Source organism: Protobothrops mucrosquamatus, unplaced genomic scaffold (assembly GCF_001527695.2).
Source record: "Protobothrops mucrosquamatus isolate PMUCROS unplaced genomic scaffold, P.Mucros_1.0 scaffold681, whole genome shotgun sequence".
Classification (NCBI taxonomy): domain Eukaryota; kingdom Metazoa; phylum Chordata; class Lepidosauria; order Squamata; family Viperidae; genus Protobothrops; species Protobothrops mucrosquamatus.
The window spans coordinates 321,879-339,674 of NW_015386968.1; the positions used below are offsets into that span (position 1 = coordinate 321,879).

General features: G+C 34.9%; 1 protein-coding gene across 1 annotated transcript in view; it reads left to right on the top strand.

Annotated features, from left to right (window-relative positions):
• The window catches only part of SMC3 (structural maintenance of chromosomes 3), a 30,401-nt gene that overhangs the window by 11,821 nt on the left and 784 nt on the right, over positions 1 to 17,796 (top strand). Inside the window, exons 14-28 of the mRNA XM_015818110.1 lie at positions 1,831 to 1,934; positions 4,972 to 5,071; positions 5,644 to 5,804; positions 6,307 to 6,448; positions 6,790 to 6,940; positions 7,413 to 7,565; positions 8,911 to 9,062; positions 9,260 to 9,418; positions 9,993 to 10,100; positions 11,725 to 11,833; positions 12,285 to 12,532; positions 12,621 to 12,833; positions 13,617 to 13,808; positions 14,330 to 14,507; positions 17,452 to 17,558. Coding sequence (XP_015673596.1) covers positions 1,831 to 1,934; positions 4,972 to 5,071; positions 5,644 to 5,804; positions 6,307 to 6,448; positions 6,790 to 6,940; positions 7,413 to 7,565; positions 8,911 to 9,062; positions 9,260 to 9,418; positions 9,993 to 10,100; positions 11,725 to 11,833; positions 12,285 to 12,532; positions 12,621 to 12,833; positions 13,617 to 13,808; positions 14,330 to 14,507; positions 17,452 to 17,558 — 2,277 coding nt within the window. The remainder of the gene's footprint in view (positions 1 to 1,830; positions 1,935 to 4,971; positions 5,072 to 5,643; positions 5,805 to 6,306; positions 6,449 to 6,789; positions 6,941 to 7,412; positions 7,566 to 8,910; positions 9,063 to 9,259; positions 9,419 to 9,992; positions 10,101 to 11,724; positions 11,834 to 12,284; positions 12,533 to 12,620; positions 12,834 to 13,616; positions 13,809 to 14,329; positions 14,508 to 17,451; positions 17,559 to 17,796) is intronic.

The window sequence follows — 17,796 nt, forward strand, 5'->3', positions numbered from 1 at the left end:
TATATATATATATATATATATATATATATATAATGATGGGTGAGCTATTCTTGGAAACTACACTTCTAGATATAATATGTTCGTAGGTTCTAGTTTACACATCATTCAGAGATTCTTTTTATGAAAGAAAAGTTAATCACACATACTACATCTCAGATTGTTAAGTAATCCATTAATAAGGTAAAGAGGAATGCAAAACTATAGTGACTCAAGACTAAAACCTATATTTACATACAAGCACACATACAAATACTATTAAACATATATATACATAGCTTGTTCTTAAATCACTGAAGTTGCTGAAAATCTTTACTGGGTTGCCTTATTTTCTTCAGTAAATCTCATGCTAGTTGTTGGATTGCTTGTGAAAATGATTCATTCTTGTTTGTGAGATAAAGCCTGATAACATGGCTTCATCCATATTTCCATGTTTCAGTTTGGTAACAAACCACTTGAAACTGGATGTTTTGAATATATCCCTGATAACTAATGTAGTAAGTTGGAGGAGAGATGCTTCCCCTTTGGTGAGCATTCTGCAAATGCTTCATGGATACAATTTAAAAACAACAACAACAACCCTTTCTTTAAATTTTATTTTTTGTTGAAATTGTTATTGAAACAGAAAATATGAATTAGAAAAAGAAAAGCTCAAGAAAAACAAAATTAGGAATGCAGAAGGAAAAAAAAGGTTAAAAAAATAGAAAAAAACAAATTTCTTCAGTACAGATACAAATACAAAATACGTTCATCTCTTACTCTAAAATCCATATTACCACACAATATTTTTATCATTATAAACTGTTCTAATTGTCATGTCCCAAAATTACAGTTTTATTTCTTTCAATTTCAAGCAAAAGTCTTTAATCAGTGTAGTCAGTTGTGCCATCTCAGCGAATTCTATCAAATTCACTTATCTCAATGCAGGAATTTGTAAGTCTTTCCATCTGTGTTCATGCGAAAGTCTCACTGCTGTTGTCATATAAGGAAACAAAACCCCATGTTTTCTTTCAATCTATTCATCTATCAAGCCTAAAAAGAAAGCCTCTGGTTTCAATTGTACATTTATTTTAAGAACTCTCTGAACCAAAATACACATCTGATCCTAGTATTTCTTAGCTTTCTTATATGTCCACCAAAGATGATAAAAGCGCCTTCACATTGATTGCATTTCCAAAATGTATTTGACACTCCTGAATACATCTTTGATCATTTCAGTGTTAAATAATATTTTTTTGGCTAACTAATCATGTTAATGTTCAATATGTTCATTTTACAGACTCATTTTTAATAAAAAACAATTTATACATCTTAGCATTATTAATCTTGAAAAAAGCTATATATTAATTTGATAAAATTGAATAGTTAAATGTAATGAATGGTATGGTTTCAACCACATAACATGATACTTCTATTTACAGAGTATAGATCAGATCTCATTTGTGATCGTTTATAGATATTTGTATTCAGTCCACCATTGAATTGTTCTTTTTTGTTTTCTACGGTAAAGATCATGACAATTGTACCTTTGCTCACAGGACCATTTTTAACATATCTCAGGTGGTAGGCTACAATATTGACAGCATGATCCATTTCTCTCCACTTCAGCTGCAGCATCATTTAATAAATGAGTGTGTTATCTTGTATTAATTATTTGCATTCAGCTACACTAAAAACCAATCTAAATTGCTTGTTTGTTTACATTGTTTATCTAAATGCTGAAAAAAAAAATACTGAATTCCAAATTTGTTTGTAAAGTTGATGTTGCTTAATAGTGTTAAAGTTAGCGAAAATTGTGACCTGTATTTAAAACACTTTTCTTACGGACTTTAGAAATTGGATCAAGATCTCAATGAAGTGAAAGCTCGTGTTGAAGAACTGGACAGAAAATATTATGAAGTGAAAAACAAAAAAGATGAGCTACAGAGTGAAAGAAAGTTAGTAATTTATTGAGTCTTTACATTCTTATTTATGCTTGTAAGAATATGTATGTATAAAGTTCCCTATTTTTAAAATGTATTCTTATGAAGATGTCACCTTAGACCAGGGTGCTTAGCTTGAGCATTAGAGCAAGAGTGTCAAACTGGCGGCCCGTGGGCCAGATGCATCACACACAGGCCACGCCCACCCCAGCTCCACAAAGGCAAAAAACGTCATGATATGCAACAATATGTTACATGATGTGATCGAGTTTGACACTCATGATCTAGAGACTTCTTCCCAAAATCTTTGGATATGACTCTTTTCAAAATTGCTTCAAATTATAATTAAATGGGTGGGAAACAATTGCATTAACCATTTAATTATAATCCTTGCATTGCCCGTTGAATGTGTCCCTCAGCATTCTACTCAAAAAAACAAAAATAATACTTCTGTTTTATTATTCTACTGGTAGAAGGAAATAAAAGTTCACATTAGATTTTCAATAGTGCTATTTTATTGCAGACTAATTTATGGGTTCTCAAATATTGCAGTGTCTTGCTACTCTAAAATAACGGAAGAATTTGTGTAATTCATGCAATGTAATATATTCAAATAATGGTTTCACAAGGTACTTTTAATAGCTAAGTTGTAATCCATGTATAAAATAAAAGTCCTCTGGCTTGTCCAGGAAGAGTGGGAAAAAGTTTCATAGCAAGCCAACTTTTCTGTGTTGGGTTTGCAAATGCAAAGCTGAAACATGTCAGAACTGGGCTTAATGTGAATGAAGTTGGACATCTGTAAGCTTGTCCAGGCAAAGCTGAAGCAAATTCTGCTAAGAATCTTGCTTTGTAGAAAAATATTCCTCCTTTGCAACTTTTTTCAAATTTGTTGCAGTCCATAATTTGAAAGCCACTAACCTAATGTGTTTTACTAATTTATCCCCACCATTATGGGATAATATTAAACTTCCTGAGTTTATACTTTTGTTCACTTTCCAAAAGCTGAAAATTGTTAGACTAAAGAAATAGAATTAGGTGGTTCACAGAAAATAATTTGGGTGTTTGAGGGATATAGTTTGATTTTATGTATGTATGCATTATTTTCCAATTCTAAAGGCAAATATTGCAGCAGATAATATTTTACAACCTAAAAATAGATCCTACAGGATATAAATTTATTAAGCATAAATCTATTTAAGGTGCTACTTAGTATACAAGACAAATGACAAAAGAGATGATACAACATATAATATAATTCTTGGAATGAATTAAAATAATTTATGAGAAGGTTGTTTTATTATGAGAGAATTCAAATATACACTGTGTGCACAATTATTAGGCAAGTGAGTATTTTGACCATATCGTCATGCATAGTTTCCACTTCCAAGTTGTATAAACTTCAATACTTAGTGGATATAAGCATATCAGGTGTTGTGTATTTGTGTAATAAGGAATGATGTGGTCTTAGGAGATCAACACCCTATATCAGGGGTCTTCAAACTTGGCCCTTTTATGACTTGTGGACTTCAACTCCCAGAATTCCTCAGCCAGCGCTTATACAGGTCATAAAAGGGCCGAGTTTGAAGATCTCTGCCCTATATCAAAGTGTGCATAATTATTAGGTAGCTTCTTTTCCACAGGCAAAATGAGCCAAAAAAGAGATTTAACTGACTCTGAAAAGTCAAAAATTGTGAAAAGTCTTTCAGAATGATGTAGCACTCTTGAAATTGCTAAGATATTGGGGCGTGATCACAGAACCATCAAACGTTTTGTTGCAAATAGTCAACAGAGTCACAGGAAACGTGTTGAGAAAAAATATGCACATTAACTGCCAAAGATTTGGGGGGAAAATCATATTTGAAGGTACCAGGAACCCGTTATTCTCCAGGGGTTATCATATTCCAGAACTGCAACCTACCTGGAGTGCCCAGTACAAGGTTTCAGTGCTCAGAGACATGCCGAAGGTAAGGAATGCTGAAACCCGACCACCACTGAACAAGACACATAAGTTGAAACAGCAAGACTGGGCCAAGAAATATCTAAAGACAGATTTCTCAAAAGTTTTATGGACTGATAAGATGAGAGTGACTCTTGACGGACCAGATGGATGGGCCTGTGGCTGGGTCAATAACGGCCAAGAGCTCCACTTCGACTTAGATGCCAGGATGGTGGAGGTGGGGTTCTGGTATGGGCTAGTATTATTAAGGGTGAGTTAGTTGGACCTTTGCGGGTTGAAGATGAACTCAAAATCAACTCCCAAACCTACTGCCATTTTTTAGAAGACTCTTTAAGCAGTGGTGCAGGAAAAAGTCTGCATCTTTCAAGACCATGATTTTTATGCAGACAATGCTCCATCGCATGCATCGAAATACTCCACTGCGTGACTAGCCACTAAAATCCTTAAAGATGAACGAATAATGACATGGTCCCCTTCCTCACCTGACCTATACCCTATTGAGAACTTATGGGCCCTTAAACGGCATATTTACAGTGAAGGAAAACAGTACACTTCTCTGAACAGTGTCTGGGAGGCTTATGGTTACTGCTGCAAAAACTTTGATCTTCAACAGTTCAAAAAACTGACAGGCTCCATGAATGGAAGGCTTATGACTGTTATTGAAAAGAAGGGTGGCTATATTGGTCACTGATATTTATTTATTTTGAAATATCAGAAATGTTTATTTGTACATTTTGAGTTGTTTGTTTATTCTCACTTTTAACAGATACAAATAAACGAGTGGGATAGGCAAATTTTGGTTTTTCAGTTGCATAATAATTCTGCACACTAATAGTTGCCCAATAATTTTGCATAGGTGTCTTCCTATGAAAGCCAAAACCTCACTTTTACTTTCTTAAATATTCAGGTTTGAGGTTTATTAACATTTTGGATTGACCGAGAGCACTGTAATTGTTCAATAAGAAAATCCTCTAAAATACAACTTGCATAATAATTGTGCACACAATGTAGGTATTCTACTTTGAAATGCTGCATAGCACATTAATAAAAATTATATTGTCTCCTTTTAAAGCTATCTCTAAAAATATTTTTCAGTTATTTGTGGAGAGAAGAGAATGCAGAACAGCAAGCTCTTGCTGCAAAGAGAGAGGATTTGGAGAAGAAACAACAACTTCTTAGAGCAGCAACAGGAAAGGTAGATAATGATTATAATTATTAGTGTTTTGCTCAAAGACTTCTATTGTAAATAATGCAGTTCTTATACTTTAGGCTTCTTAATGTCTTATGGGGCATAGTGGAATGATAGGAGTCTTGAAAGTAAAAAAAGTAGTAAAGACTAAAAACTTTGATGAAATAAAATTATAATCATGGTTTATCAGAATTTGATTTCCATATAAAATAGCACCATACACCAAACATTTACTTAAGTCTATATGTATTCACATAGTAATAGCTTTACAAACTTATTTATTTATATGTGTGTGTGATTAATATATTATCTTATAATATGCAGAAAAAACACATTTATTTATGTAAATGATTAATTTACTATATATTATAATGTGCAGAAAAAACACTAATCATAATTGTATAAAAATACATATAAAATAATAGCAATTCTGAAGACTTTTTGTCCTCTGCTATAAACAAGGTAATCAAGTTTGTTGGGAAGGGTTCTTGTGAAACCTAAAAGTGTTAATGACCTTGGACATAGACAATTTTCACAGAATACAGGATTTACAATGAATTCTATTTTATTATAAACAGGCTATTCTAAATGGCATTGATAGCATAAACAAGGTTCTGGAACATTTTCGTCGTAAAGGCATTAATCAACATGTTATGAATGGCTATCATGGAATAGTAATGAATAACTTTGAATGTGAGCCTGCCTTCTACACCTGTGTTGAAGTTACTGCAGGAAATAGGTATAGTTATCACTAGTTATTTTTTTGTAACTGTGTTTTTGTATTGCACTTAAAATGGTAAATGGTTTTTTGAGGCAAGCATAGGCTTCAAATATTTTGAAGAGAATTCCAACGTACTTGCTATCAACATTTTAGACAGTGTGCTACAGTGATTAAGTGATGGGTTAAGAGGGGAGATTCTGATTCTAGTCCTCCCTTAGGTATGGGAACTTTGGGCTAGTTCCTTTCTCTCAGCCTTAATCGGTTTTGGGCTTGCAAGCAGGCAGTTGATAAACTGCCTGGTTGTAACATATATTGATAGTTTTACTGTAAGAAACAATACAAAAGCAAGCTGCTTAGCAAGCAGTTAAGAGAAACAACAAAAATTGCCTCAGTTATAAGCTATGATTACATACATTTGACTGATAGTTTATTCATCTTTTTAGGGTTATCTTGGATATAAGAAATGGGATATACTGTGTTGTCTTAATTACAGTAAACCCTCATTTTCTTTTTATTACAGGTTGTTTTATCACATTGTAGATTCTGATGAGGTTAGTACTAAAATACTGATGGAGTTCAATAAAATGAATCTACCAGGGGAGGTGACTTTTCTTCCTCTGAACAAACTGGATGTTAGAGATACTGCATATCCTGAAACAAATGTAAGTTGGTTTTGCTATAAATAATTTACTAGTAGTTGAATTATATGACTACAATATCTTCATATTAAGGTAGCTACAAATAAATATAATGAATAAAACATAAGCAGGGTAGGCTCTTGGTTGCCTCTCTCTGTATGTTGTGATCTTGAATAGCTTAAACTCATATTTTCCTTTGATTTCTCTCATAATCAGTATTATTTGTATTTTGCATTTCAATGCTTTTTATTCCTTGTGGTTCTGGTTAGATCACACAGTCTATTTAATCTGCGTCTGTTAAATCTAAGATAAATTCTCCTTGTTTTGCAAATTTTTCAGTTGTTTGGGTTGATTATTATTTTCAGGATGCTATTCCAATGATCAGTAAACTGAGGTACAATCCAAGATTCGATAAAGCCTTTAAACACGTTTTTGGAAAGACTCTTATTTGTCGAAGCATGGAAGTATCTACACAGTTGGCTAGAGCTTTTACTATGGATTGTATTACTTTGGAAGGTATGATTTGTTACAGTTTGATTTATTATGTAAATACATATTTCAGTTTGTTTTGATCTGCCCAATACAATATTAAACCCAGCATTTCAGATTAAATCATGAGTGAAGAGAAGCTTAGAATAAGTGAGCTTTGTGTTTGCTAATGTCATAATTTCTTTTGTGTATTGAGAAAAGTTTCAATAATATTTCAATACTCCTTATATGGTAATAACTGATTCAACTATCTTGAGGCTGGCATGTTTAAGCATTGACTGCATAAACTGCAGTTCTCAGTTCCCATGAAATAACAATTAGAATTTGCTGAAAGTAAATTCTGGTAAACTGTTGTCCTGGCCACATAGAAGTAGCAGTGCATTGACCTGGATTCATCTTATGCATGTAACTCATCACATTATGTTCTGTCAGGTGAATTGTTTCATGTGCAGTCCAGTTTGAAAAGTATTTTTTATTCAACGGAACATTTTTGTTGTAGGTGATCAAGTCAGTCACAGAGGGGCTTTAACTGGAGGTTATTATGATACAAGAAAGTCTCGACTTGAACTCCAAAAGGATGTTAGGAAAGCAGAAGAGGAACTTGGAGAACTTGAAGCAAAACTCAATGAAAATCTGCGCAGAAACATTGAAAATATCCTTCATATATTATCTGCTTGCTTGTCTGTAAAATACTGCTATGAGATGTGCTGTATGTAAATGAGTAGTTGATTTGAATATGATGAAAACATCTTTAGTGTTATTGGTATACTTGTATGTATGTGAACGCATGTTTACCTCACAACCATTGTCTCTAAATTCAAAGGGGGATATCTGTTGCTGAGCTGAGGATCTGTTAAGATTACTTGGCCTGGAAGAGAACATCAAGCTGGAGGTATATGAAGGTGACAATTCTTCATTTCACTAGGATTGTATGAACACATACAATTTTGACTCACTAAACCAGATACGACTTTTACCAGGCTTCTCCTAGGACAGGCATGTCAAACTGCTGGCTCACAGGTCGGATGCGTCACACCGAAACTTCGCCCACCCCTTTGCCGGCAATGGGGGAAAAGTCCCGATACGTCGTGTGATGTCACACGACGTTGCAAATTTGAGATGCTGTCCTAGGGGACAAGTCAAATGGCTTTATGGAAACATACAGAAATTTCTGGGAGTAGTTGTGAGAGCCTAAAAAAAGATAAGCATGTTTTAACTCCCTAAAAAGATGTTTTTTTTATTACATTATTAAATTTCTATACTGCCCATCTCTTCTAAGTGATCTGTGTTCATATGTGTTCTGTGCATGTATATTTCAAAGCACTTCTTTTAAGAGTAGCATTCTCTATAGTTTATGAATTCATTTTTGCTGTTTACTAGTCTTACAAATTAATTTTGAATGTTGATTAGAACTCATTCTCCTTTCCAAAAGAGAAGAATTCTGGCTTTTATAAATTATACATTCTTTCCACTGGAGCATATAGTATGGCTGTTTAAAAGGGTCAGGGCCAGTGTTGTTACATTTCTGTGATAATCGCCCCTTGCACTAAAGTGCACTTTTAGTTCTGAAGGTGTAAGCAACTTCAGGCCTTTTTGTTTTCTGGGAAAAAGTTACCGGTATTATTCTAGCAGACTTTCAGACTTTAGTTATGTTTGGTTGGTCATCATAGCTAGATAATGATGTAGTGGTGATAATGATATTCTATTTTAATTTATTGTATATTGGAATTGTTCTCTGCTAACCAGAATCCGAACAATTCTGCTAATAAATAAATAGTCTGCAATTAGGTGGTTAAGTTAAATAGATGATATGATTACTCATCTATCATTTTAAGCAAATTAGATTTTTTAATTGTAACATTTAACTTATTCTCCTACAATGATATAAATAAGAAGCATTATTGATATGACGAAACTTACAACCATTTTAGCATATTGGGTTATATGTAATCCATCACTTTTAACAATGGACAGAATTTATCCTTAGCGCATGGCACGAATTAATAATGAAATTGATCAACTGATGAATCAAATGCAGCAGATAGAAACACAGCAAAGAAAATTCAAGGCTTCCAGAGACAGCATTTTGTCAGAGATGAAGATGCTGAAAGAGAAGAGACAGCAATCAGAAAAAACATTTATGCCTAAGGTACAGATTATCTGAGAATGTTTGCCATTTGGGAGGCATTTCAGTTGTAGAATTCAAAGACAAAGAATAGGGTTAATGCTAAATGGTTTCAAAAGAAGAAGCAAGTGATGGAAGAAAAATCAATAGCTACAAAATTAATTGAACCAGGAGGCTTCTTTCATGAATGAATAATTATACTTGGCTTAATCTCATTTTAGCAACGCAGTTTACAAAGTTTAGAGGCAAGTTTACATGCTATGGAATCAACCCGAGAATCATTAAAAGCGGAACTGGGAACAGATCTGTTATCTCAACTTAGCTTAGAGGACCAAAAACGAGTTGATGCACTTAATGATGAAATCCGACAGCTACAGCAAGTAAGCATGTTCAAGTTTCAGAATCAAATTGCAGTCTTAATTATGTTTTGAGAGTTATTAAATTAAAAAATAACAATTTGTTTTTCCATAAGTAATCTAAGTATTTATTTATAGCAGATACATAGGCATATTTTTGTGTATAAATATTTTGTAAGCCATAATATGGTAAACAAGTTTTGACTTAGCATGTTGTCTGACTCTAACCATTCGGTTTATTTACAATTCAGTATCTGAATCAGTCTTAGTCGGAAAACCATTGTTAAGCAAACCACAACCTAGTATGATATATGAATCTCAGTACATGTGTATTAACATTTTTCTTACCTTAATTCAATGCTGGTTGTAGCATAGTTTACATACACGTCTTAAAATTAGTGAGGTTGAAAACATTTGAGTAGTTGATTAACTTATCTGTTGTTAAGAAGGTCCTGATTGGAATATATACCAGATGCATTTCATATAAAGTAGCGGAGAGGTTTAGAAAGTTTTTGTGGAAATATTTTATTGTAATTTAAAAATCCCTATTAATTCTTGAAATATTATGCAAATTGAATTGATATTTCTTGCTTTATAGGAAAACAGACAACTTTTGAATGAGAGGATCAAGCTTGAAGGCATCATCACTAGAGTTGAAACCTACCTCAATGAAAATTTAAGAAAGCGTTTAGACCAAGTTGAGCAGGTAGGATACTTTATTTTTTATCCATTTTTTAAAACAAATCTTGATTTCAACATAGTGGCTCTGTTTGCATATCATTATTGTGAGGAAGGGGAGTAAATATGTTTCTAAACTCTCTTTAAAAAATAACCCACTTGCCTAACCCAGATGGTTTAGATTTAGCCACACTTCCCTGAAATTGCCAACTACCTTTTGGGTGAACTTCTAACTTGAAGGGGGGAAATTTTTAAGGCAAAAAGAAAAAAGTCCTTTTGTGGTATTGGGGCAGATTTTTTTTTAAAAAATGGGCATCAAAATGTGATTCTTACTGTTACTCAAGAATTATTGTTAAATTCAAGATGGCAGCTCATTAGAAAAATAATTTATAATAAAATAAAACACATTTTGATACAGATTTTTTTTTTTTACTAAATGCCTTACATTCCCACAAATATACTGAATTAGCTGTATACATGGTAACTACTGCAAGAACGCCCCCCAAACTTCCTATTGAAGAATTTGTACAGGCCTTTGTGCAGAAGAATGGCTAATTAAGTTCTGGGACTATGCCTTGATATCCAGATTAGTTTTATATTTCAAAAATAAATCTGATACAGAATTTAATTCATCTTGGAAACTCTTTTTTATCTATAAACAGGTTTGTACCATATCTGAAATCTGGTTTAAGGTTCTTCTGGAATCACAGTTCCTGCTGGAAAAATAGTTAGTGGTCAGGGGGTCTTTTGTTGGTAAAGCAGCCTCAGTTCCTATCGTCCTCGATTCTCCTGTATGGATTGCTTCAATTCACTTTACTTGGGGATGTTCTCAAAAACTTCCCAGAAACGTTAGCTGATGAAAATACAGCAGCTGATAAAATTATTAAAACGTATTATTACTGTTATCTAACATCTTTGTTGCAGAAGCTGCTTACTGATTTGTTCCTGGGAAATCAAGATGCTAGTTATTGTTTATAAAGCCCTATGGCTCCAGACCTGGGTATTTATGAGGCTTACCCCAGACTCTTTCTGCTTGCGTGATATGAACAAACAGAAAATAGCTGTTGAATCTTCCCATTTGCTACAAATTATGATGGGAGGGGGCTATTGAACACTTAACCTTCAAGGCTAGGATGGCTCCCATTCTCATTGCCTCCCAGAAAATAGTTAAAACGTAGACAGATGTTCTAGAAGCCTTTGGGTCCTGATTGATGGGAATCATAAGCACTAGATGTAGGCCTCTTATAATAATGTAGCTGGAATTATTCTATTTTATGTCTTTTATTTATGTGCTGGCTCATTGCTATTACTTTTTGTGCACTAGCTGGTCTTTTTAAGATTGAGGAGGTTTAGAATTTATATAAATATCCAATAGTCTTCAGTTTCCAAATTGTGTGAAAAAGTTAATTATATCATATTACAAATTAAAAATTTTAAATGAACTTCAGCAGAGACACTTTCCCTGTAAATATTTTAAGGACGTCAAATATCATGAAATGCCTAATGATTTAATAAATGCCCAATCTCTATGTCTCTCTCTCTATATGTGATTTTCCACATATTGTTAGAGTGCAATTTCTGTTCATCCTGAACATTAGTAATATATTGCAGTGATTTGCTGAATGTAAATATTGTTAACTCTTGTCTTTTAGGAGCTCAACGAACTGAGAGAGACAGAAGGTGGCACTGTTCTTACAGCCACAACGTCTGAACTTGAGGCAATCAACAAACGAGTAAAGGATACATTGGCTCGATCAGATGGTTGGTAATCTTATTTAAGCAAAGAAAATAATAGTTTCCTTTTTAAAACATTCTAAAACATACATGTATGTTGTTAGGACAAAAATAAAGCCCAAATAATAAAAATAGAATGAAGACAACCTAAGTGTTATAAATTTTTCTTCAAACAAATTTACGTCCTTTGAATATATTACAAATGTTTTAGAATGATTCAACATTAGTATACTGTTTACCATTATTTTTATAGTTGATTCCTTTGCTTTTGGCCTAAACTTTGCTGCCATTAGACTTGTTCATTCCATTTTTCAGAACTAATGTTTCTTCTGGCCCCTGCATCAACTTCCTTCCCTTGTTCCCAATCAGTATAGCTTTTCTTTGTTCTACTTTTTACTTTATAATTCTTCAGTATTATTTTCCTCTTTTATATATTTATCTAGTTTAGTATTTTTATACTTTGTTTTTACTTTAATAGACTTGGACAATTCAATTGATAAAACAGAAGCTGGGATCAAAGAACTTCAGAAAAGCATGGAGCGTTGGAAGAATATGGAGAAAGAACACATGGATGCTATTAATCATGACACAAAAGAACTTGAAAAGATGACTAACAGGCAAGGTATGCTTCTGAAGAAAAAAGAAGAGTGTATGAAGAAAATCAGAGAACTGGGCTCTCTTCCCCAAGAAGCATTTGAAAAATACCAAACTTTGAGCCTAAAGCAGGTAACAAATATCTCTAGTTTTCATGATCAAAGATGATAGATGTTAGGTAATAATCATACACTTATAATTTTTTAACTCTTTTATGCAGCTCTTTCGCAAACTGGAACAATGCAACACAGAATTGAAAAAATATAGCCACGTTAATAAAAAAGCTCTAGATCAATTTGTGAACTTTTCAGAACAGAAAGAAAAGTTGATAAAACGTCAAGAAGAGTTAGATAGGGGCTACAAATCCATCATGGAATTGATGAATGTCCTTGAACTCAGAAAATATGAAGCGATCCAGCTGACTTTCAAACAGGTATCACTTGACAATAGTTCTAACATTTGAAAATGCATATTCTTTGGAATTAAACACCTTATTAGCTTTTCTTGATTTCTGAAATATAAGTGGTTTTGAAGTCATTTTAACTTCATTCCAAAAGAAATGGGTTTAGTTGTAAAATGCTTAGAAATATATTAAGTTATGTTAAAAATTAGGGAACAAAAAAGTTTTATATAAACATTATTACTTGATAACTGTCAGATGTTTATACCCATAAGACCCAGCCCAAAAAATTGTTTGCGATTATGATAAAAAGCACAACAGATAATTCAAGATATTCATTCTTAAGACCTTTCCCATTGTATGGTTGCATCTTCAGTTTCTTGGAAATCATCTTTTGCTTAAGAATCTGGCAAGCTTATTTTTTTTAATGAAGTTTTCAATAAAACAAATGAACATAACAAAAATGAAAAATTAAAACTATTGGTCAGACCAGATTGTGTGTATGCATGTATGTATGTGTGTATATGTAAGTTGTGTGTGTGTGTGTGTGTGTATTGTGCTATCACAGTTACTCTAACTTCAAATTTGCTGCACGTTAAACTAGTTCTACTTTCATAACGGTTTGTATGCTTAGAGCTCCTCTGCAGAGTAGAAGGTTCTGAAACTGGAAATTCTTTTCACTTCCATGAATATATATTTATCTGCTTATAAAATTTCTGTAGATACGTATCAAAAGTATATTCTTTGAAAGACATCATTTAGTCAATCATCTTCATTTTTTAATTGTTTATCATTCTTGACTTGTGTTTTATCAAGGTGTCAAAGAATTTCAGTGAAGTGTTTCAGAAGCTGGTGCCTGGGGGCAAAGCAACACTTGTGATGAAAAAAGGTGATGTGGAAGGTAGTCAGTCTCAAGATGAAGGTGAAGGCAGTGCTGAGAGTGAAAAGGGATCAGGATCTCAAAGCAGTGTTCCATCCGTAGACCAATTCACTGGCGTTGGAATTAGGGTAAAGCAAGACTATTTTCAGATGGCCTTTCATCATTGCTAAGTCTCTTGCTGATAATATTTAAGAGTGAAGAATAACATCTCCCTGTTTCTCTCCACCCAATACGTTCTGGCAAAATGGGTGCACTTCAGGTCCCCTCTATTAAATGGTGTCATCTTGCAGGACCGAGGAGGCGTGTTTTCTCTGTCACAGTCTCCACCCTCTGGTGTAGCATTTTCTCTGGAGATAAGGATAGCGCCCTCTCTCTTAGGGTTCAGGAAAGCTCTTAAAATCTGGTTTTCATCCCAGGCCTAGGGGTTAATATATGGGGGGAGGGTTCTGTTTTATTATTATTATTATTATTATTATTATTATTATTATTATTATTATTTGTGTCACTTTTTAGATCATTTTATTCTGTGTGGCTTTAGGTTTTATATGTTTTTATTGATTGGGGAGGTTGTATTGTAGCTCCCCTTTGGACTCAGGGAGCTACAGTAAATATAAATAATAAACTAGGGTTTTTTTTCCTGTTTCTTCAGGTGTCATTTACTGGTAAACAAGGTGAAATGAGAGAAATGCAGCAGCTTTCTGGTGGACAGAAATCATTAGTGGCTCTCGCCTTGATTTTTGCAATCCAGAAATGTGATCCTGCTCCGTTTTACCTATTTGATGAAATTGACCAAGCCCTGGATGCCCAGCACAGAAAGGCTGTTTCAGGTACAGATACAGAGTTGCAGATCACTAGAAATGCAAATGAGTCTCTTGTGTGTATTTGCTCCTTTCCATGAATTTTTCTCTTATTTGTGTTACTAAAACAAAATTAGTATGTGATACCAAGTACACCTTTCGGTAATATCTCCTTTGTGGAGGATGGAATTAAGATGTATGCTCAGCTTATTTGTCCCTCTAGTCTGTTTCATTTAAAAAATATATTTTGAAACATTCTTAAAGCATTTGGCACAAAAACCTGAAGTCAGTGGCAGAATATTAGCTTTCACGTATTATTGTAATCTCTGCTAAAATGAACTGTGTAAAGAGAGCTCATGTTATTTTACTAGGAAGTTTTTAATAAAACTTATTTTCGGAGGATGTCTTATCCGCTTACCTTAGACTGCCACAGCCAGGCGCCCCACGCCCCGACACCAGTTGTCACTGCCCAACTTCTGTGGCAGCTTGCGTTAGGACATTCTGTGGCACGTTGTGCTGGTACCACCACTTGTGGCAGGCCGCATGGTGCCAGTGCCACCACTCATGTCAGGATGCCACATGGCGTGTCCTGAAATGAGTGGCCGCCAGCAACCAGGAGTAGCTGCTGCTGCTGCACAGCAGGTGTCAGGTCATGGGAGGCCTGGCTGTGGGGGCCCTGAGGTAAGTGGGTGCAGGGCACATGGGGCAGCTCCATTCCCCATTCCACCTCCGCCATAGCTTGATTTTTACCCATGCGCCTCACCCCACCTCATACAACCAGACAGTGGGAGGGAATGGGTGGGATCTAGTTAAGATCTTATTTTTGGGATAAGGCTTATTTTAGGCGCACATGTAAAAATCAAGCTAGGTCTTATTTTCGGGATAGATCTTATTTTGGGGAAAACGGTATATACATGAGTACAGTTGATAGATGGTACAGTCAGGTAAGAGAAGCAGGAATCCTCAGTAGCTTAAGAAGCAAAGAAAGAAACTTAAGCAGGACTCACTCTAATGAATCTTGCAGTTAAAAGTGGCTGCAGGATGTTTATACCTTTGGACTTGCAACATTGATGTCAGCCCAGGTAAACGAGATTGGAAACACCACAAGGTGAACTAATTCTACTTTATTGTAAGTAGAGTTAACAGAATCTTGCACAAATTTCCAGCGACTGCTTTTAACCACTTGATCCATTAGGACAGGGGTGTCAAACTCAATTTCATTGAGGGCCGCATCAGCATTGCGGTTGACCTGGGGGGGCGGGGGGGTGTAGCCAGGATGGGTGCAGCCTACTGGGTGGGTGTGGATGGAGTGGGTGTGGCCTACTGGGTGGGCATGGCCAGCTCTACATCGTTTGCGTCAAGGGGGCCTGTGGGGGCCTGGGCAGGAGTGGGACAGATCTGAGAGTCTCTGGCAGAAGGGGGTGGGACCGGGGCAAGTGCCAAGGCATGGTCCAATTCTTCATTCCTCACAAAGGGTGATACCCAGCATGCACCCAGGGGGCGGGGCCGACACGGCAGGGGCTGGTTCCTCGCTGTTTCCAAACGGCTTTGTGGAGCTAAGACTGAATGCGTTTCAGCATAGATGGCCACCACAAAATTGTACATTGGCTCCCGGCCAGCCAGGGCCAAGGCAGTGGGGGCTGTTCCCTCACTGTTTCCAGGATGGTTTCGCGGGCCGCATCCGGCCCCTGGGCCTTGTGTTTGACATGTCTGCATTAGGGTGAGACTTTTCTCAGTTTCTTTCTGTGATTGCTAAGCAATTGTGGGCTCTTGTCTGATTGTGTCCTAGGCAGTATTTATCCTCTTACCTCAAGGCCACTAATGCATTCCATTACATTTCTAAGTTTCATCCTCTGAACACGAACCCACTGGTGACTTGTGCCTCTCTTGTCAGATTGTTTTCTCCATTATCTGTTCCCCTACTTTCCCAAGGTTGTTCATACATCTTATTATACATGAAGATTAAAATTTTAGTGTACAACACTAATGTAAAGTGCATTCAGTGAACAAAAGTTCTGCTTTTATTCTTTGTTTCATTGATTACAGATCCTGGATTAAATTATCGATATCTTTGTCTTTATAGAAGTCATTTGAAATGAAAAGAGTACTAGAATGTTGTGCTCAGATTATCAGATTCTGTATTGATTACTGTTTTTAAAGAGTCAGCAACACTGTATGCCTCATATACAGTATATTAGAAAAGTATAAATTATTATCTTTAGATCTTAATTTATTAGAAAAAATGCAGGGTTTTCTTTCTTTTTTTCTTGCTCTTTTCCCCTTTTTGAGTACAAAATATTTGAAATCATCACTACAACATGGAGTTGTAAAGTCAGATCTTTGAACTAAATGATTCCCATTCTCTTTGGCACATAAAATGCTTACGTTACTTTTGACATTTAAATTGGTAATTTAACTGTGAAGAAATTAACCATAGCTAGACTGCTGAAACTATCAGCCAAATCATATGAAGTACCAAACCACAAATTTGTACGGTCTTATTTAAAAGACTGGTGTGACATGGAACTTTATATCCCACTGGTAGCATTACATCTTGAGTCATATGGAAACCAGCTGTTGGATCAAAAAGTAACTAAGCTTTAGTTGATGACTAAGATTATTGCAGATGTTTCATTTTGTTAAAGTTTTAGATTATATACTAATAGGTGCTGTATTTTTAACAATTCATTTATTTATTTGTTAATTTTTTTGCCACCTATCTTGCTTTGGGGCTATTCTAGGCAGCTTACAATAATACAAAGTAAGAAAAATGAAAAGGTGTAAACAGAACAGAAGTAAAATAATAGAACAATAAAGTAAACAATGGCAAAGGAACACAATGAAAATAAATACATTAATATGATAAACCAAAAAGATGGATGGGTAGAGAGTGGAGGGTGGGTCAGGTGAAGTCTGCCATCAATCTAGCTTCCACCTCCAGATTATTTCATTTATTTATTTCAATTTATTTCAGATATGATCATGGAATTAGCAGAACATGCTCAATTCATTACCACAACTTTCAGACCAGAACTGCTTGAATCTGCTGATAAATTCTACGGTGTAAAATTCAGAAATAAGGTGTGCAGCTTAAAATGTACAGTGTGAATATTATTGTATGCTGGTTAACATTAGTTACTAAGGTTATAGTATATGTTTATTCAGTCTCTTCACTACCCATTTTTTCTTGATTCAAAGACTAAAATTTGCTTAGATTTCAGCTTGGTTTAATTAGCTTAAGAACATGATGCAAACTGATAAGTTATCCTAAAGATTCATCATACATTTCAGTATGATGTTACATTTAGATCAACTGTAC